This window comes from Pseudopodoces humilis, chromosome 4 (genome assembly GCF_049639895.1).
Source record: "Pseudopodoces humilis isolate 2021_Gansu_Grassland_sample_001 chromosome 4, ASM4963989v1, whole genome shotgun sequence".
In the NCBI taxonomy this organism is placed as follows: domain Eukaryota; kingdom Metazoa; phylum Chordata; class Aves; order Passeriformes; family Paridae; genus Pseudopodoces; species Pseudopodoces humilis.
Genome location: NC_142203.1, coordinates 42,515,625 through 42,537,124, shown reverse-complemented (window position 1 = coordinate 42,537,124; position 21,500 = coordinate 42,515,625). Strand labels below are relative to the sequence as shown.

Sequence of the window (21,500 nt, the reverse complement as noted above, 5' to 3'; positions counted from 1 at the left end):
GGATGTACTGAAAATAAATTAATGAATTTCAGTGTCCTTAAATAGATGCTTAGAGGAGTGATAGGACCTTTTATGTACACATTCAAAAATATTAGTCAAAATTACTTCCAAATACCAGCATGACTACATAGTTTAGACTAAATAAAAGAGAACATTAAAATACATTTCACAGTAAGGTTTTTCAGAAAAAAATTAACTACTGGTGCCATCAATAACATAAGCACCTGATTGTACATGACAGAAAGAATGAAAAGGAACTTCTATAAATAGTCACTTTTTATGGAATTGTAACAAGATGTTCCAAAGATATTTAAATGTGAAGTTTAGTTCAGACATTTAGGCACTACTGGCTAAGAATGCAAAACTTATTAGTCCTAAGTAAGCATTTCCAGTCCAATGTAAACTAAAATCTGCCTCCTTGGAAGCACTGGTACCTCAGCCGCTTTTCTATCTCACTGTATAAACTGGGTGATGTGATAGAGGGGGAAACAGCATCACCTATGAAAGTAACAACTACTACCTTTCTACTTTCCCTACTTGAAAATTTAATTTCAGTATGACTTTTCCAAAAAGAAAAGCTATTGTGTGAAGGTAAGATAATGATCCACGAAGCCCTGAGTTAAAGCCTTATCATTTAGGAAAGAATCATGCATTATGATCCAAACTGTAATGATTATCTTAAGTGGATTGCAGAAAACCAGCAAAATTGGCAACATGCTGTCATTCCCTTGTAATTTACAGTATCAGAAGCATTACGAAGTAAATGGAAAGAAAAAAAGAAAAAACCCAACCAAACCCAACCCTAGATCAGTCTGAATGATGACTGTGTTTCAGAAATGATGGTATGGATTCATTAATTGATCCAGGAATAAGGCCTGGTATCATTTCCAGTATCATTCTGAAATGTAATTCATAACACTATAATTACAAAGAGATTACTGGGAAGAGCAAGCAGCTCAAGATACTTAGTAACAGAGATACCATTAATTTAAGAAAAAGAGGAAATACTCCTAGGTGACTTTTATGTCATAACATACAATCTGAAAAATAATCTACCTTGCTTGCTGATTAAAGGGCTGCCTGAAATTGAGAAGAAAATTATGGTGAAAGCAATAAAAAATTTGCATTGCAAGTTTTTTGCGTTTTCTGTTTCAAAATACTTTTGATGTTTTGAAGAGGATCATTTTTCCCTTCTCTGTGAAAGGAGATTCATTAACAAGGCGAGTCCAAAGGAAGAATGGCAGGAAGGTTTCTTCTTCATCTACAATTAATTTACAACTGCAAAACCTGATATATTCCGAGGTAACTTCATAACATGGAAGAGGGTTGGTTTGTTTTGTTTTCTGGGATTTGTTTGTTTTTTCTAAGGATGCGTTCTTTTTTTCTTCTTTTTGGTTTTGACATTTGGTTTTTTTAAAACATACCTTATTCTAAGGGGAATGGGTAAGAACAAAAGAAAAATCTTTGTAGGAGGCAAAGGCTTTTATATACTTAAAGCAGACTATTAAGAAAGGACAGGGAAAAAAATAATCCAGTATTCAAATGGCTTTTACCTTCCTTCCATTTTTCGGTTTTCACAAAGAAAGAAAAGAAAATAGCGTATCCATAAACAGCTGACTCATTACTGGAATTATCTCAGGAGAGCCTGGAAGATAACTTGCCATCATTTGATTTTACAGGTTTGGATGCAAAGAAATTCTACAAGTTAAGAGCTTCAAAGACAACCAAAATCCAACACCTAACAAATAAATCCTCAACATGACACAGTGTTATGACAAGAGGAAAATAAACCCAAGAGTCCATTTTTAGAAAATAACACCGAAAGTAAAGTTTTTAGAAAGCAGAGCGCCAAACACAGCTACATACTCATTTGCTAAGGTTCAGCCCTCCTCATGGGTTTCAGTGCCTAGTTTCCACAGGAGCACTGAGTACCAGTCTTTAAAACAGAGACCTATGGATGGGCCAACGTTCCAGCTCCAGTGCAGCCTGACAAATGTCCTGTATCTCTCTAAATGTACTGAATGTTTTACCAGAAGACCATGCCAATATCTCCGTTTCTCCCTGCAGCACAGACAAGGCAGACAGAGCTAAGGTATGCTTCACAGCTTCCCTCATGCTTCACTGTCCCAGATATCAGAGTCACCAGCAGACATCAAGACAGCAGATCTTAAGGTACTTAAGGGACACAGGAGATGTGACCCACAACATCACTCAACTGTAGGGTACAGGCTCATCTTCAAACACTAGCTAGGAGGGGCGTTCTTAAAGAAAGCAGTAAGGACAGAGTAGGACTGTTACTTCAGAAGTGGGTGCATCGCTATATAAAACCCTCTATCCCACACCACCATGCCCACAAATCCTCTAAGGGAAGCCACCAGGCCCTCTAGCAGGCATCCACATAGTAAAGTCCTGTCACCTTAGACAGTAAAACTCTGCCAAGAGCCAAGGCAGGTGCTGGTTGCTCTGCTATTCCCCCTGGTCGAGCATGGCAGGTTTATAGACTGGCAGTACATGCACTTCTTCCTTACTCCCAATCTTGTCAACCTTGACTGGACAGGCTTTTAAGAATTTGTTTGTACATATTCTAGAATACACATATTTGGTGCACAAAATACAAATTTTTGTATATACAAAAATGTACAAAAGTACTCTACAGTACCTTTGTAGAGAATCACAAGTCTTATCCGTTTCTTTCTTCCATGAATGTACACACCAAGTTAACATTCACCTTTGCAAATAATCTTCTGACTTTGCAGCACACTTCTACCAGTGGTAAGTATTTTGAGGGTAGGAGATGAGATATTTTTCCTTCTGCTACTTTATCCAGAAATAACTTGTCTTCTGCAAAAGGAATTTACTGACAGCAGACAGAGAATCTTTTTCGAGTACCACGAAAAAAACTGAGTTTGTAATCACAACCATGTGCCACTTACCAGGATGTTTTTGTACTTACCTGGGCTTACATGCATCGTTAGCATCGTGCACCTAGCTTACACATGGTCTCAGGATGTTGCCAAAGTGTGTTTCCAAGTTGGAGGGTTTCAACCCTGCTGTGTCTACTTAGTTTATAATAAATAATGTGTCAAACACCTAAAACCACAACTACCCTATGTAATTATGGATAATGATGTGACATTAGCAGAAGCACTGACACTGCCCAGAAGTCAGCCTACAACCAAGTGCTTGAAGCTACAGGCTGTGTCAGTCCTGTAGCTACTCAGGGACCAGCTGAAAGACAGACCTGTATCAACCCACAGTTCAGGGTAATGAGCTACCTTGCTATCTTCCCAGACAGACTTAAGCTGCACAGGTGACTGCCTTGGGAAAAGCATGCTAGCATACTGCCACTGTGAGCATACTGTGCCACTGAACTGCAAAACTAGTATTTTCACTGATTCCCCCTCAAGTAACTGGTCACAGTGGTCCAGGACTACTTACAAAATGGTTTTTTGTACAGAATAAAGCAAGTGCAGCATAATGAAATAAAACTCCCATAGGATTTCCCCCACACTGTATGATTAAAGGTCAGGGTGAACTGATGACTCAGCTAATCCATACCTGCAAGATGATGCTGCAGTATTTCACAAAATACTGTCCCTGTCCCTGTATTTCACAAAATCACAAATTGGTTGAGGCCAGAAGGGAGCTCAAGCAGGGCCACAACAAGCTGCCCAGGACCATGGGTAGAAGTTTTTTAACAGAAGGCATATGCTACAACTGCCCTGGGCAACTGATGCCAATGCTCAGTCACCCTCTCAGTGAAAAAGTGCTTCCTGATGTTCAGAATCTCCTATGTTTCAGCCTCTGCCCATTGCCTCTTGCCCTATCACTGGGCATCACTGAAGAGAACCTGTCTCTGTCCTCTTTTCAAGTTCCCCTTGCATACTTACATAAATTGGTAATATCCTCTCTGAGTCTTCTCTTCAGCTGGCTGAACTTTTATTACCATAGACACTCCTTGCTTGAATCCCTCCAGAAGTTCCACACCTATCTCTCTTGTTACTGGCAACCTTAACATCAGACTCACAGCCCACCAGGCAAAAGGAAAAGAGTGCTAAGTGCTCTCTCTACTTCATAAGGAAACCTTTTCCCCAGAGTATTCAGGCTGCATCTGCATCAGTACAGTGTCACGTTCTGACCATGCTTCAGCTGCGCTGACACCCATCTGAAAATTATATAAGGACTTTCTGAGCTCCATAGGTACACAAGAAAACAGTCCCACAGGTAAGCAGTAGACCTATGCGCCTCAAATCCTCATTTTTGTAAGAATAAATCTATTCATGAAAGCCTTGACACCTAGATGAGGGAAGGTAACTGGAAGAAAGTACCCTGTAAGTATCCCAGACTATTCCAACTGCAGTCAAGCCCTGGAACGTCCAGTTCTTCCTGAATTTTCAGAAGTACTCACTTTCTAAGGCCTCTGCAGAAGATGCTGAACTCCTTACAGCAGACCTCTAGAGCCAGTGGTCCTCAAGGTACAACCTAAAGCTGCTTTCGTATTTCACACAAGAGCTAAGCAGCTGCTACCAACATTCACCAAGCACTGTATATAGTCTATATAGCCAGACAGCACTCCCAAGGTGGATGAGCTATGACCACTGCACATGCAGTACACAAGAGAAGCCTGCAGGTACCAAGGCGTAGGCACAGACTGATTCTGGTATCATTACACTGCACCCTATCTGGATGCAAGCAAGACCCTGCAAATACTTCCAAGGGATTGCTCCCTTTAATGCTATTTAATAGAAATAATGACAGCAATATGGTACATGCGCCTGAAGTACACTCCCATCTGATTAATTACTCTGAACCTTTTAAGTTGTAAGTACCTAAACACCCAGCATTTAACATCCTGACACACAGTTTAAACATTACTGTCCTATACCAGAAGGAAGCAGAAAAACCTGGAGATAAACTCCTGGAAAGGAATAGAATACATGACAGAGTTCTGGGCTGGGGACTAGTCCCTTGATTTCTGTGGAAGATGGAAGTTATAGAATTTGGGCAATTTCCACTGTTAGAAGAGGAAGACATTCTGAACGGCAGGTTGATCAGAGATGTCAGAGTATCCTTGCACTGTTGAAAGTGAAGAGGGGGATGGGGAGGGCAGTGCACTTATTTAGCAAAAAAGTCGAAGAGGGATTACAATTAAATGAATAATCAAATAATATTGAGAGGTTGAACTGTTTGTACAAATATTCTAGACAGGCAATAAACCCACAAAATTGCTGATATATAGATGTCAATTTGAAAAAGGAGGTATAACTGAAGAAAATATTTACAGCAGTTGAAGTTCAGTGGTTTGCTTTATTTTATACTTGAGAATTGGCTGGCAGCCAGTGATCTTTATGATTTTGGTTTAAATTCTAATAGGGAAAAACAGAAACAAAGGCCAATGCCATAGCAGATGATAGTCACAGGTATGACCGTCACACCTGACAGACTAGTCAAGTCAAGCGGGGCTTCTCTAGCGCTTTCATGAAAAGGAAAAGTATAATTTCTTAAGGCCATGTAACTGATGCTAAAGGCCTCAAGCAAATTACCTTGGTATTTCTGCAAGTTTAAAAATTGTGATTCCTAAACCAGAAAAGCACCATACAGAAATACCTCTTAAGAAATGGAGCATGTGTCGGAACCACAGTCACAAGTAACTGCAGGAGCATATAATTATGACTGTACACCATTTGCCATGTGTAAACAAAAGAAGTTTAACACCAGTAGTAAAGGCTCGTTATAAGCACACTGTGTTCATGACAGCTACTTTAGCAAAACCTGACAGAATTCAAAGTGTAAACTGGATTTAGATTTAAAACAGGAACAATCAGGAGTCATTTCAGATCATTTTATGAAGTAGCCTAGACAGCCACAATTATACAAAGAAAAAAGAGAAACAATAAACCAGCCTGGATAAGAGAGGAACTAAAAGAAAAGAATTTAAATAGGTAAGCCAAAAACATGGAAATCTCAACCATTTTTAAGAGAAAAAGTCAAATGAAGACCTCTGAGGCTCCAAGTAAGACTTCACTTTTTTTTTTTAATGACAAACCACACCGTTCCCTCATGAAACTGCTGCTGTAGAATACTTAATATTTATTAACACAGAAAAACACCCATATAATTTTCATCTTTTTTTTCTTTCAGGGAAGCACAGACCACATTTGCAGTGACAATGAAAGGGTGCCCACTGAAGACCAACAACACAGAGGATTTATTCAAGTCAGAATGTCAGTCAGAGGGTCCAAAGATTTTAGAAGGACTGACTAGGAAGGCATACTGACTTGAAACTCTTGAACCATCACCCAAAAAAAACCCAAAGGGTGAAAAATGGGTGAGAGAAAGAGACTGCATACCAAGACCAATGGAGTTACCGTAGTCAGATGGTTTGCTGCACAAAGTCAGTGGTTTTGAAGAACTGAGCATCTGCTAAGCAACTGATCGTACAACAGACCAACAAAACATGCATTCACTAACAGTTGTTTAAACAGTTAAGTAGTAAACTACACAGGCAAAAGTCCTCAACAGACAACTGTCTTCCAAACAGGATCCCAACAATATTAAGACTTTTAAAAAGCTTTAAAATCTTCACCCATGAGATAAAATAAAACATGAAATTATTACTGACAGTAGTCGCAGGTGATGCAAAAGCTATGAACTGGTAAACAGTGATGATGATATGATGCTAAAAACTATATTAGAATAATCTGTAAAACAGCAAGAGGCAAATACTGTGTATCCAAATACTATTAAACATAAACTTGTCAAACAATGACTAAACCCACCCTAAAAAGCAATTTTTTAGAAAAGCATTTGAGTTACAGCAGTCATCTAAACATGAAGAGTTTAATGTCATGGCTGTTACACTCCTTGAATGCACTTCAATAGTTGTATTTCATCCAGAAGTACTTACAATAAAAAATATATACACATCACTGTTCAATTCTCATGATCTGTACTTCAGTACTGACCTTGAATTAGAAAGAAGTCAAAAAACAGATACAAAAACAATTAAAGGATGATGAAATCCACTCTACAGTTACAAAGTTAGAACTGAACTATGGAATCATTCAGATTAAGCCTCAAAATACTGGATGATTTTCTTTCTGTCCTCGAAGTTGATAATAAGTGTAATGCTCATGATTATGAAGAGCTGAAAAAAACAACTATCAGTGCAGTTATTTTACTTCTTATACTTTACCTAACGTCAGAAAACAAATTCCATAATATATCAAGAAAGAGATTATCAGACAGGTCACTGGCATTTTGTGCAACCATTTTGGTTCAAAAAACCACATACCACCCTCTCAAAAAACACACACACAAAAAAGAAAACCCCATCATAAATACCCTCAAAAAGAAGCCTTTCCAAACCCACCAACAAGTCTGAGTTATTGAGCACAGTGTTATATACAATTAATATCACTATACCTAACTACAGTCTAGATTGGTAGGTTGAAATACTGTTTCAAGTAAGACAGTTACACTCAATCAACAAATACACATTTGTCTTGCTTATGGCTCTGTTTTGACTACATCCCCAGAGTTTTGATCCTCTGTCTACAGAAAAAAAAAAAAAAAGCTGCATAGAAATGGGAAGGTATTAGAAAATTCCATGTCACTAAGCAGAAGTAGCTTGGTATCATGTAAACAAGACAAAACAGACACAGAAGGTGACCACATGTTTCTGCATCTATTGATTATTCTAGAAAATACTGTCAGTCCTTGAAAAGAACTAAAATATAAGGCAAAAGCATTACAAAGTGTTTTCATGGTAGTTTTTCCCCACTTTTTTAAGCAATTCTAACAAAAGACTATGCCCTAGCAGTCTGACAAGTCATATAGTCATATATAGTAACTTTGCATAATTACGCATTAAAAAAGTCCCACCATATTTTGTCATTTTAAACAACAAAAAGACAATCTCCTCCTGCTTTACTGGTTTATATTATTTAATAGGAAAACTCCATAGACAGAAAATGCAATGCAAATATTTAAATCTATCCTTCTCACTTTACTACATGAAGCTGTAGACCAAAAAAAGCCTGTAAATAAAAACATTCAGACAAAGCATTTTCTGAGAACAACCAAATGAAAACTGCACTATTAAAACTAATGTGATTGTAAATTTACAAAATAGAACAAACAAAAAAAAATAACCACAAGAATGTCATTACCCAGAGAATGTTTGTGTCATAAATTTCTCTGGGAAAACAATTTAAAGGTATACATACTAACTTCACTGTTCAACACCAGAGGTTGATGTATTTGCATTTGGTGTAGGAAATACAGCCATAATTAAGCTATTAGCAAATTCTGCTCTCGTTATTTGTGTAGTTTTGGTTCAAACATCAAAATCTTCAGATTACTGTGAGTCTAGTTCTTAACCCTAATTCAATCTGATAACTAATACGAATGTATTATGTTGTGGAGCCAAATACAGAACAAAATCAAAGTGAATCTGAATTCACTATTACCTTCCCTTGCAGGTAAGAGGAAAGGATGAATGCAATTAAGTAAATAAACCCCAAGAGAACAAAAATTGTTCTAGGCAGAGACTGTTTCTGGATTTCTATGAACACCAACAGCATTAAAATCCAAGCTTAAAGGATTGTAAGACAAGCCATTTTACTGGTGTTAACTGTGGGGTGGAGGGGCACTGGCATAGGTTGCCCAGAGAAGCTGTTCCATCTCTGGCAGTGTTCAAGGCCAGGCTGTATGGGGCACTGAGCAGCCCCGCCCAGTGCAAGGTGCAGCCCCTGGCAGGGGGCTGGAACTTACAAGATCCTTTCCCACCCAAACTGTTGCTATTCCATGAAGCATGCTGTTAGTCCATTTAATGAAATACACCAATACTAATGAATCTTTGTTTTGTCTGTAGAAAATACCTAGTTTTACATTTAGATGAAAGCAAACTTACTCCTACATTGTCTGTTCTGCTTTTCTATGAAATAAGCTACTAAACCAGAAGAGACAGTCACCTAAATGAAATCTATCTTTGCATCACTCAGACTAAATGTTTATTATCTCCTTTAATTTACCAATTCAGTGCTGAGATAAACATAGACCAAAAAGAAACTGAACACAGTACAGAAAAAAATCTCATGTTATTTCTTTTCAATACTCTCTCTTTACCAAGAAAAACAGAAGTATGTTTAGGTGCATTTTGCACTTTCATACGGGGAAAAAAAAATACATGTATAAAGCACTTACAGTTATCAAGTTAGGAAGATGTACAACAGCTTAGACTTCAGGAAATCACTTATTACCACAGCAGTCCAATCATAGCATCAAAGAGCAGTTTGGGCTGCAAGGTACCTTTAAAAATCATCTATGCCACCCACCACACCAGACTGCTCAAAGACCCCTCCAGCCTTGCCTTGTACACTTCCAAGGAAAACATCCACATCCTTCCCTGAGCAGCCTGTTCCAGTGTCTCACCTGCCTCCCTGTTAAAGCTTTCTTCTGTGAGTCCAGTCTCAATCTAGTCACTTTCAGTTCAAAACCATCACTTCTTATCTTCTAACAGACCCAGGTAACAAGTTCTTTCTACAGCTTTCTTATATATACAACTGGTATATTGAAAGGCTGTTCCAAGGTCTCACTGGCACCTTCCTTTCTGCTGACTGAAAAACCCACACTATCTCAGACTCTCTTCGTAAAAGGTGCTTCAGCTCTCTGATAATTTTTTGTGGCTCTTTTCTGAGCTCTGTTCACTTAGAAGTGTGTCCCTCTTGTGCTGATTACTACAGAGATGGATGCAGTTTTCCAGGTCCCACCATACAAGAATCACCTCCCTTGTCCACCCAGACGGACTTCTGATGCAGGCCTGGTTTTCCAGGTTTCAAGTGTGCACTGCTGTCTCAAGTCAAATTTTTCATTCACCTGTATCTCTAAGTCTCCCTGCACATGGCTCTCAATCCTTTCATGCCCCACACTGTACTGATGTCAGGGGCTGTCCTAACCCACAGGCAACACACCCAGGACCTTAGACTTGGCCCTGGTGAACCTTGTTGAGGTTCCAACTTACCTTCCAACAAAGGAACCAACTGTATCTCTCAGACTGGTATCACCTGGAAATGTGCTGAGGCTGCAACTTCCCACTGCTTTTATCATAATGAAGGTATTAAACAGTACGATTCCTTGAGGGACACCACTCATTACTGTTTCCACTTAGATATTAAACCATTGACCGTAACTTCTTTGATGCAGCCATCATGTCATTTCTTTATTCATCAAAGAATCCATCCATCCAACTTCCTTCACTCCAGTTTAACAGTAAGAATTTTGGGAGGGGACACCATATCAAAGGTCCTACAGAAGCCTAGACAGATGGTATCTTTACCTCTTCCTTTGTCCATTGATACAGTTACTCCACCATAGAAGGCCACAAGATCAGGCAGTTAGTCCTTCATGAGGCCTTACTGGCTGACTCTTGAATGAATACCTCCCTATCTTCCCTATGTTTCAACAGATGTTTAAAGACTATCTGTTCCATGATGTAAAGACCAGCCTGAGTTTTGTCTTGAGTTTTAACGTTGCCAAAGAGGCTTCCCCTACTTGGGGGGGATTAAAAAAGCTTCTCAAGTGTTTGTCACAGAATTTTATACTAAATCCTTTTGCCATGACATGTAATACCTATAACTTCCCAGACCAAACCTTCCACAAAAAATCACTTAGACAACTTACTGGACTGGGGGAATGGTAATGAGATAAAAAGATTTTAATCTCTAAATCTTTTAATAATGAGCCAAGTCAGTCTCTGACTGACTTGGCCCATTATTAAAAGAGAGTGACTTGGTGGCCTGCATTCTGGGATTAACTACTAATCCCATCACTGCTGAAGATGACCAGGTCCATACACCATAATCACCCCACAAGAAAATAAGCTGTCACAGGACATGTGAGATTCAAGCAGCATGAGTATTGTTGCTGTATGAAAACACTTCCAAGGATCAGGTTCTATTAACACAAAAACAAGAAACTAAAAGAAGGAAAAGAGAATTTACCAGAGTTATTGAAATATAGGTATAAGAATATGTCCTTTATTCTTTGGCCTTTTCTCCCCAGGACAACTACACAGCATCTCTGTCTCCAAGCTACTATTACTTTCTTTTTAAAAACAAACAAACATAAATGCAAGTGATAAGTATTGTAAGAATCATTATTTTCCTTCCCAAAAGATTAAATGAGTTAAAACAAATTTTACAAAGGAGTACTCTGGGTTTGGTTTTTGTTTTTAGTGTTTCTTTTTGCAAACCATCTTTGAAAGGTTTTACTATCAACATAAATATTTAATTTCAATACCATCTAGAGAGCACACTCCAAAAACACAAGCATCAGATCCTCCAAATACCTGGACAGTTGTGTAAGAATCTATTCAAGATATCTAAATGATGACTTTATTTTTCAGCATTTAATTTCAATTGCTTTTGCTACTCTGGTCTATGAGAATGAAAGGCACTTACAGTGCTTTGCAAATTCATTATCAGAGCAAAATATAAATTCCATATGTGATCATCAGTTTCCCAAGCCTGATCAGTTCCCAAAAACATGAAGAATGATGGCATCTTTTCCAATTTCTGTGTGTTTTGCATTTTTCTGCCCTTCTGAATTAGCAGGTATCTCAGAAGCCTTCTGTTTGACTTTCTGGATGACACAGCTCACCCATAAATGTGGGCTGGAATACGTTTCAGCATTCTTTTTCAACATTCTCTAATGTAAGCAAGATAATGAACTTTAACGACTTAGGAGTTAAAAACTCTCCTGTGGTGGGTTTATAGAACAAGAAAATAAAAGCAAGTTCACTTAACTCACAGAAGTATTCTCATTCCATGTAAGGATTATTGACAAAGATTATCATTACAGCAATGAATTATCCAAGGACCAAGAAGCTCATGCAAGTGTCTAGTGAGCATATAGCTCAGGTACAGTGACAGACATACTAACAAAACTAGATAGTATTGTATATTCTGTACCATAAGAATAAATATTATAATTAAAATATTTTTTCCTAAAGGATAACTTCAATGTGTACCTAAAATACATTCACTGTATTATACCTTAGCTTTTATATATTATCAAGAACAGGATCTCTTTAGGTTGATTTCATGTCTGTATAGAACTAAATGAGTAATTTCTACCTTAATTCCTGTTTTCTCAAAGAATCTCTAACAGGCTAACTTTCTTTCACATCCAGATACACCAAGTTCCTACAGAACAGGAACCTTATGGTATGGATTTAACTTAAAGGTGGCTAACCCTATCTGGGCAAACACTATTCTGATCCACATTTGCTAATACTTACCAAAATTTGACCTGTATTTTTCCGTGAACTTCAGAAGACTTAAGGATCTAACTGCACTCAGCTCTTTGGTGAAGAGAAGACTGGGGGTAGACGGGAGAAATATAACGTATTTCAAATTTTAACTGCCCTTTCCACAATTTCCCTTGGGAAAAACAAATCTTTCAAGAGCCTTTGGACAGCTGGAACTGAGTACCAAAGTACTTCAACAAGGACCAGAATGGCATTCTCCTACATACAAAACAAAAGTCAGATAATCAGTAAGAACAGGGCCTTGGGTAGAAATCTTATCCATGTACTCAGAGGCAAACAGACTCAGCTCTGCCGATGCAACAGTGATATGGTCTTCTCAATTTACTGAATCACTAGTTGCTTTCACTTTCATAAATTTTCTAATGTTTTGTTGCTTATTCAAGCAATACATGTATTGCACACTATCTGCTTTCCACAGGGAGGTGAGCTGAACCAACACAGTGCAGCTCACCTAAATCATACAGTTCATTAAAGTAGTTTGTCAGATGCCTTAATAGACTGACAAAGGAGGAATATTGCTTGGTGGAGTTTCTTTTTGTTTCTGGAATAGCCACACCACCTTCTCAGACACCAGAATGAAATGAACAGCAGTACTTTTCTGTTGGCAACTGCATCTGCATAAGGGTTCTGGGATAAAACTCTGCATTACTGATAAACAGTAAGTAGAGTGTACAAATTAGGTAGTTGCATTATTCCATGCCATTTGTCCTTTGAAAGCTTACAGAGGACAAAAATCTGTAGACAATCACATTTCAGTTTTGTCTCAGTATCAGCACTACTTACTGAGGGAACAATGTGCTTTCAGAACATCTCAGATTTAAACTTTAGTTTAGCCTGAATAAACATTTTTGCTATTCCTACAACTCTCCCAGTAGCTTTCAAAACTTCTAACTTCTAAAACTTTGGTATCTCTTGGACTTCTCTCTTCCAGTTTTAATACAGCTAATGTCTTCACACAGAGTTAATGATATGTAAAACCTGTGGCATGCTTCCTTCTTTTTGGCCAACACCCTGTGTATGGCTTCCTAGTGTTTCCTATATGCTAATTCCTCCTTTATTTTCTCCTGCTTTCCTGCTCTTTGTTCTTGCCAGGTTTGATAATTACAGGAAATAACTGTAAAAAAATTCTGTAATTTCATCAGGAACAGCTGTTCATACACAGTTGCATTTGTATACAAGAACACCACTGCATTTGTGTACAAGAACATATTTTCTTCAGTCTTCTACCATTCAGGTTAAGGAAGCTGGTAGAAAAAAATATTTTTCTTAAAGCATTCTATTGCTGCAACAAAGCTAATCACCATGACTCGGACATCTACCTTACTTTATTTCACACCTCTCTGTGATTAGTTCTGCAGAGATCGCAAGGTAGTGCTTTCCCCTATGAAACTGTTGTTACCACCATACAACAACAAAATTAATTTGAAGCAACTAGAGGAGCAGAATTATTATTTCTTCATTTTGCAGCACACACACAAATGCCCATTCTCCAAAGATTTCTCTGCTCAGCATATATTTTTCATCCTACATTTATTCAACATTGTTTGTCAGTGTAACATACAAATTAGGGGTCACTTGGCTCTTTTACATGTAAATTAAGCTACATTAGTCTGATTTCTTTAACTGCTCAGACCCTCCACTAGTTCTTAATGAACTTTGGTGAGTGTAGACCCCTTATCAAGTAGTAAAAACAAAAGAGCAGCCTTTTTAATGGCTGCACACAGGTATCCTTAAATGTTCCTAAATATTTTCTGGAGATATGTACTTCAGACTATCATGCATATCCAAATGATGATTTGTGTTTTCCTACTCCACAAAAAGAGATGTTCATATATATCGACATATTTGTGTATATGAGAATACATCAAAATGTTAATACATACAGAATGAAATTATATATCCTTAGAAACAGCTTCTGTTAAATAAGAGATATTTACCTATCTAGTGTCTGTATGTATGAAGATGCAAGTTAATTATCTGTTCATTTTACAGTAGTAAATATGTACTGTGTTAATTAGCTAAAATTGTTCGAAAGAATTCAGTATGAGTAGGGCAGACTGATAAAAATACAAGTTAAAAGAAAAATAAGGAAGCTTGTTTCTCCAGCTGAAGTTACATGAAACAAGAGTCTGCCATTGTTGGCTTAATGGACCCATTTCCTCTTCAACCTATCTACACAAAGTCTGCCTCTGTTACTACACCAAGTTCTGCATGTTCAACATCTAATTCTGTTGACACGAGTTTAAAAAATAATACATATATTCATCTTATGTTCAAAAGCATCTTTTGGCGTAAGACTGACTGCTGTTCATGCCAATTCAAATGGCTTATCGTCCATTTACTTTCTGCGCTACACCACTGAGAATAGAAAGACACTTGAATCAAAGCAAGTCTCTTCACTGACACATTCACTATCTTCAACATAAGAAGCACCTAACTCTTAAAAAAACATGCTTTGCACGTGACACAATACCAACCAATATGCTGCAAAAAAATAGCCCTGTCACACACATCTCCTATACCTAATCTGGCCAGGGCTTACAGACACATAGGCATAGCTAGCAAACCCTTTGCACATTATTTTCTTAGATACTCAAGGCATTTCTCAGCAAGAAAATAGCATACAATATTGATGTCTAGAGTCTACAGGCAGACTATGTCCAGGACTGATGGTTTATGGCTACAACCTGTCATGCAGGCTCAAATGCTGCTTTTTCTGAGTCCCTGGAAAATGTACATGGATGGCAGGAAAAAATTATACGTGGAAGTATTAAAAAAAACTTATGTACCTAAGTATATAGCTCATACTACTTTAATATAAGTATGTACATAAATGCTTAAAATAAAAGCATGCAGAGCACAGTGGCATAAATGATATGAAACGTTAGAACACCTCTTTGTTTCCTCCCCTAATTATAAAAACAATGTGTTTTTACAGCTAACAGCAAACAATGGATGGATATTAACAACTGTAAGCTCTGGAGAACAATCACAGGGTTTTACGAAGTGTTCAGCAGTAATGACATCCAGAAGAGTTTGAAAAATACAGATGTAAACCAAATTCAGTGGAAGACTGTATTTGTTCCAAAGTGTCTCAAAAAACTACAGCCAAGTTGTGCTAGTTGAAACTACTAGTATGCAGTACGCTTCAGTACATATTTATGGATTCTGTCTTTCCACAATTACAACTGTAAAAAAAAGAAACACTTTGTCCTGTTCTAACACGTTAAAAAAAAATAAAAATTCAAGTAATGATGTACAAAAGAGTACCTAAAAGTTTAATGTTTAAAATTTAAATGTTTAATCAAAGAATGTTTATTTTTAAACTAATACCAAAAATAATCTTAGCACACAGTAAAAGTTTTGCACAAATTACTTCAGATTTTGAATTACTTCAGATTTTGAACTCTTTGATTTCATGAAAAGTAAAAAAGATATCATGAGCACATTAAAAGCAGTGTGTGTGTGTGTGTCAGAGACAATTACGAGGAACCTGAGCTTCCAAGAAGGCACTGTGTCTTTCATGAGTTAAGGAGGGAAAAAACCTTTTCCTCTGAACAAAAAAGATTAATTTTTTCTTTATGTTTGCTGCATAAAGAAAATGTATTTTCTTTAAAAAAAGCTTGCATTTTTATGTTTGTACACTTAATTTTTAAGCAAGTATAATAATAAAACAACCTAGCACAGATACACTTGTTTGCGCCTTCAAATGTCGATAATACCTTTCACTTTGCACTTGTAACTAGTCTGAAGAACATGCACAGCCACTTAACAAGGCTCAGCTTAAACTGCACTAGTATGCTCTTTACAAGTCAAAGGATATTCCTTAGTCCCATATTTAAAAACCCTTAACACGCTTAGGTTTTTCAGACCCACAATACTTAAGAGAGTAGGACTGAGAAATTGGCACTTCCAAAAAGAGAAAAAAAAAGTAAAAAGCTAAACATGTTTGCTTATGCTTCCATAAAACTAAAGAGCACTAGTGATTTTCCTCCTAAAAAATGAAGGGAAAGAGATGAAATGGGACAGTAAACATCTATTCAGTACTAAAAACAAAATCAGATTATTTAAAGCATGTTCAAATGGCTTTCATGCTACCAGCCTCATCATTTTTTATGGATTTATTTTCATGTGAAAATGTTTTTTTCTGTCTCATAACCATGTGAATGGCTCATACAGACAACAAACTTAGTAGCTGAGCAATTGCTTATGCTGGGGAAGCAATGAAAGAGACAAAAAAAAAAGTGCTCTAAGGTACTTAAAATAAACCCACTGATGAAATTAGTTTCCCTGAAATTCTTTCAGAAATTGAAACTTCTGTGCAAACCAAGACACCAAGAGCTGTTCGCCACACACTGCATTTCACACGACAAGATCATTAAGTGTTAATCCAAATGTGCACATACAGTTTCAGCCAAACATATGACAGAGGCTGACAAAACACAAGACTAAAAATGTGTGCACAGTAACAATTTCTGTACTGGTTTTATTACTCCGATATATAGATGTGCTGTTAAGTACATGCAGCCAAAAGCTCACCCCTCTAGATCTCTAGTACATCATGCCTCCACTTTCACAAGCCTGTTGGAACTCTTAGCTGGCACTGATGATGAACACAGAAATCCTTTATACAGGAGCTCAGTACAGTTTTCCCTAATTCATTCTATGGGTTGGCTTCTCCCCTGTTCGTCTGCAAATCACCACACATTATCTGGTCCAAAACAATGTCATAACTGGACTACAGTCTACCACCACCTACCCCAATACTTCATGTTAGTGGTGGGAGGACCTTGCAAAGCAGCTCAAGTTCTGCATTCCTAACTGCAGAAGTTAATCTCTGAATTTCTTCTCTAGGTAATAGATATCAGTCTCATTCAGTGAATTTCATATGTTTCTGAAAATCTGGGAGAAGCCTCCAGCACTACTGTAAGAGAAATCAAGAACATACAGAAAAAAATCTGGACCGAGTAACACACCAAATGTACGAACTGCCTCTCCTGAAGCGACTGTCTATCATTACTCATACTTAGACATCCATAATATTAAGTGAGGGCAATCTATTTTATCTTCTTTGTGAATCTTGAAAGTCACACCATGCACTGCCATAAACCAAAATCCGACAGAACATTATTACTGTGAGTGCTGCATCCATGTCCACTACTTCTCTCCCAGACCAGTTAAGAGACCTCAACCTTCTCTGTATCCAGAAGATAACCTTCACACAATTGCATATTCACATAGAAGCACTAAAATGTATTCAAACTTTTCCTTTCAACTTGCCTTATCTCACTGAAGAGGCAGTTTACTTCCCCAGTATAAATCACTACTTCCATATACGCGGCCCAAGAAAAAAGAAATCTTCCCTGTAAACATCCCACATCCATTTGGAACATACTCACTCCTCCACACACCAGACAGTAGTGCAAAAATACTTAAAGGCCTATGAGTCCAGGCAGGAACTATTACCAGGGAGCTAAGCGACCTAGTGCATCACATCGGACACGGGCAGGCATATTTTAATTCGAAAGCCTTATTTTAACGTAAGTCAAATTTCTATTAGGTAAATGCCGCCTCTGCATACTTGCAGAGTATGTACTAAAATAGTACATAAAATGTACTAAAATAGAAACCTCCGTTATAATTAAAGAGAAATTATACACTTAGTTGATTTTATTTCCTGACCAGTGGGTGTATTCCAACGGTATTAAAGATCGTGCACACTTCAGGTTACCCATCAGCTTGGCATGCGCATCTGGGCCTTTGCCGTTCCCTTTCCTTTACAGAAACCGGTGCACAAGCTGAGCACAAGCCCCTTATCCCACTGTACCTCATTAAATAAAAATCACAGTAAAAAATGCAACCGGTGAGTTAACGTGCCCGAAGCTCACGGAACAATGCAGATATCACACCCGCCACCATCGACCTGCACAGTGACTCCTCCTGCGAATCCCTTCCTTAATCCACTTCGCTACCGTCGCTGTCCCACACACATCGACATTTGCCCCTCGTCCCGCAGCCCCCTCACTCACCAGCCTCCGTTCCCTCTCCATTTTGGAAGGCCGCTTCACGTTCCACTCCAAACCCACCCGCCGACGATGCCCGCGGGCGGGCACACACACCCCGTTCCCCGCGGCGGGGACTCGGCCTGCGGCTACCCGCGGCGGGGGCGACGAGCGCCCAGAGGCACCGCGGGCAATGTCGCTGCTGCCCCATCCCCGCCGCCGGGTGCCTGCGCCCCGGCAAAGTCCACGCCGGCGGCGATGCCCGGGCTGCAGCCCGGTGGCACCTGGGGCGTGCGCACCGGCGGCGGCCCGAAGCGAGCGGCCCCAGGCGAGCGGCCCGAGGCGAGCAGAGGAAGCCCCGCACTCACCCAGCAGCAGCAGCTTCAGCTCGCGGCGGGCGTCCCGCTTGTCCCGACGCAGCTGCCGCTCGATCTCGTCGTTGATCCGCCGGGCTTCCTTGGCTTCCTCGCTCAGGCAGCACGCCATGATGGACTCCAGAGTCATTCTTCCTAACTGGTTCAGACACAGCCCCCACCCCCCCTAAACCCGCACGCACACTCGCACCCCGCCGCCGCTCCGGCCCCGGGGGGCACAGGCGCTCTCCGAGAGCCCGGGGGCCGCCGCAGGGCAGGCGTGCAGGCAGAGCAGCCTCGATGCCACAGAGGGGCAAGAAGAAAGGCAGGGCCGCTGGCGGCGCGGATCCCCGCTCTCTGCCGCTGCCAACTCCTCCTCTCCTCTAAATCATGCACCGAGCAATATGGAAACATGCACCGCGGCAGCAGTAGCAGCGCTACCCAGCCGAGCCGCCCCTCGCCCCGCTGCTCCCCTTCGCTTGCCGCCGCCCGCAACCTGCGCGGTCCCCGACTGTCCCTGGCGGCCGCCGACACCCCCGCCGCCCTCCGACGCGACCACCCCACCCGCCGTGGAACCGCTAATGCCCACTAATCCCTCCCCCGCCCCACACACGCACACATCTCCCCGCCGCTCCCCGCCCCCGGAGCGGGAGCCGGGCTCCTGCGGGGTGGGGGAGACCGCCGCTGCCCGGCAGGAAGAGCTTCCCCACGGCCGCTCCTCCTTCCCGCTGCCTCGGCGGCTCGCCCTTCCAAGCGGGGGGGGGGGGGGTGGGGGAGAGGTGGTGGTGAGGGAAAGCGGAGCCCGGTGGTAGGGAGCTGCCGCTGTTCGGCTCCGCCCGGCTCGGCCCTGCCCGCGTCCCCGACTGAACAGCGGAAAGGGAAGCGAGCGCACTAGCAGGGGTCGAGCTCGACCGGCTTTTAAATGGTTGGGCTCCGCGGGCGTGGTGCGGCAGGAATATGGCGGCCCGTCTCCCGCTGCCGCTCCCCCTCTCTCTCCGCCCCGCTGCGCGGTGGGGGCGAGCGCCCGGGGCAGCCGAGCCCCCGCCCGCGCTGTGCCGCCCCCCAGGGCCGCCCCGCCCGCCCTGCGGCGGCGGACGAGAGCCGAGGAGGCGCGGGGAGAGACTGAAAGGATTCTCACGCCAAATGGCTGCGAGGAGCTGTGCCTGCTCCAGTTTGTCCTGACGGGCAGCGCCTTCCCTAACGCCGTGTTTGCTTTCGCTTCTTTATTTTTTAGTCGTGGGCACACATTTTTATTCGGTTCCCATTCTAGGAGACATGAGTTGGGTTGGCAGGGACTGGCGGAAAATGTGGCCGGCTGAAAGGAAGGAAGGAAGGAAGGAATAAGGAGACGAAAATGCTTTTTCCACCTTTAGCCGGAATGGGAAGACATACTCACACGGTCAGGCACCCGGAAGGTTTAGCGCCCTGACTCCCTGCTGGGAAGGCAAAGCCGTGCGTTCCGCACGAACGCGCTGGGACACCCCACGGAACGCCACCGGTGTGGCCGATACTCGGCTGCGGTGAGTTCTATTCGACCCAGCCCCTGCCTCAGGCCCAGTCCCTGGAAAGCTTTCCCCACCTAGCTCTCGGTAGCCCCCAGAGTGATGGCATACAATCGAGTAGAATGCACTGATGCACCTTCTAGTTTTTGTGAATTCATAAACTACTCACAGAATTCCCACACCTGCGCTTTCCTTGTCCGCCTCCATTTCAAGCTACTTGTATCTAGGAATGTTGCCAAATCGGCTGTGAATCTGGTACTAGCCTAGGTAATGGGTAGAAAGGCACATCACTTTCTGTCTTCTAGCTCCATGTCTGATACCTCACCAGCACCTGCTGACATCTGTTTTGAAATTCATATGCTCTTTCTTAAAAGCTTCCATATGTACTGACAAAATTATTTAAGTAAGGTCAGCCATAAGGAGTAAAACAATGAGGGAGTTAAGAATAAACATAAAAGAATAAAACAATCAGGAAAATAATACGTTCAGTCAAATTTTTAGAGCATGAACAGAATCGTTGCTTTAAAAAATGCATGATTTCCCCATGGATCTATATTGTACTGCTATATATAATGTATAAAACTGGTTGATTCAACTTGGAATCTTTTTTCTTTATTCCATTCAATGACTTCTAGTCAAAATTGGATAGTTCCAGCTATTAAGAATAGATTATATTTCATTCAAACCATATTCTCTCTTTTAAAACCTGTATGTAAGATATAAATGTATCTATGTATTCACCTGTATTGTGTTCTGGTCCCAGATGCATTAATATTACATGCAATTAAGATTTCTAAAGTGCCAACACTGAATTGCAGAGACAACAAGTAACAAAAAAGAGAGGAGGTTACTTCAAGAAAATAATTATCAGGTTTTTCCAGATAAATACTTAAGTTTTCTTCTAAATGCCAGAGTCCAAAAGAGTAAAGGTGAGTGCATGGTAAAGCTCACAAGAAATACTTGCTGGATGTTTTGTACATTGTGTCCAAATCCACAGCAATCTCCAGGAATCACTTCTTGAAAAAAGTTAGGACCTGTAAGGAACAGGTCAATGACTTTCTAACCTTTAGGTAAACAGAATCAACATCCTCTTCAAAACTGAAGGCACACTGTTCTAATAAAAACTGTAATAGTCTGCGATGGAAGAAGTTAGACTAAACTTTCTTAACTGTTTTATATGCTCAGTATAGAAGGCATATAGAAAATGTTAAATGCAGAACTGTCATTTAATTTTGCATTTTTAATGAGAGAAGACACCCCACTGACTATAACTGTAATCTTTATGTACCACTTCTATTGATATAACTGGATT

At 40.5% G+C, this 21,500-nt stretch overlaps 1 protein-coding gene across 1 annotated transcript in view; it reads right to left on the bottom strand.

Annotated features, from left to right (window-relative positions):
- The window catches only part of LOC102103304 (guanine nucleotide-binding protein G(q) subunit alpha), a 115,064-nt gene extending 95,856 nt beyond the window's left edge, over nucleotides 1-19,208 (bottom strand). The window contains exon 1 of the mRNA XM_005522645.3: nucleotides 18,702-19,208. Coding sequence (XP_005522702.1) covers nucleotides 18,702-18,837 — 136 coding nt within the window. The 5' untranslated portion in view covers nucleotides 18,838-19,208. The remainder of the gene's footprint in view (nucleotides 1-18,701) is intronic.
- Between the last annotated feature and the right edge of the window lie 2,292 nt (nucleotides 19,209-21,500).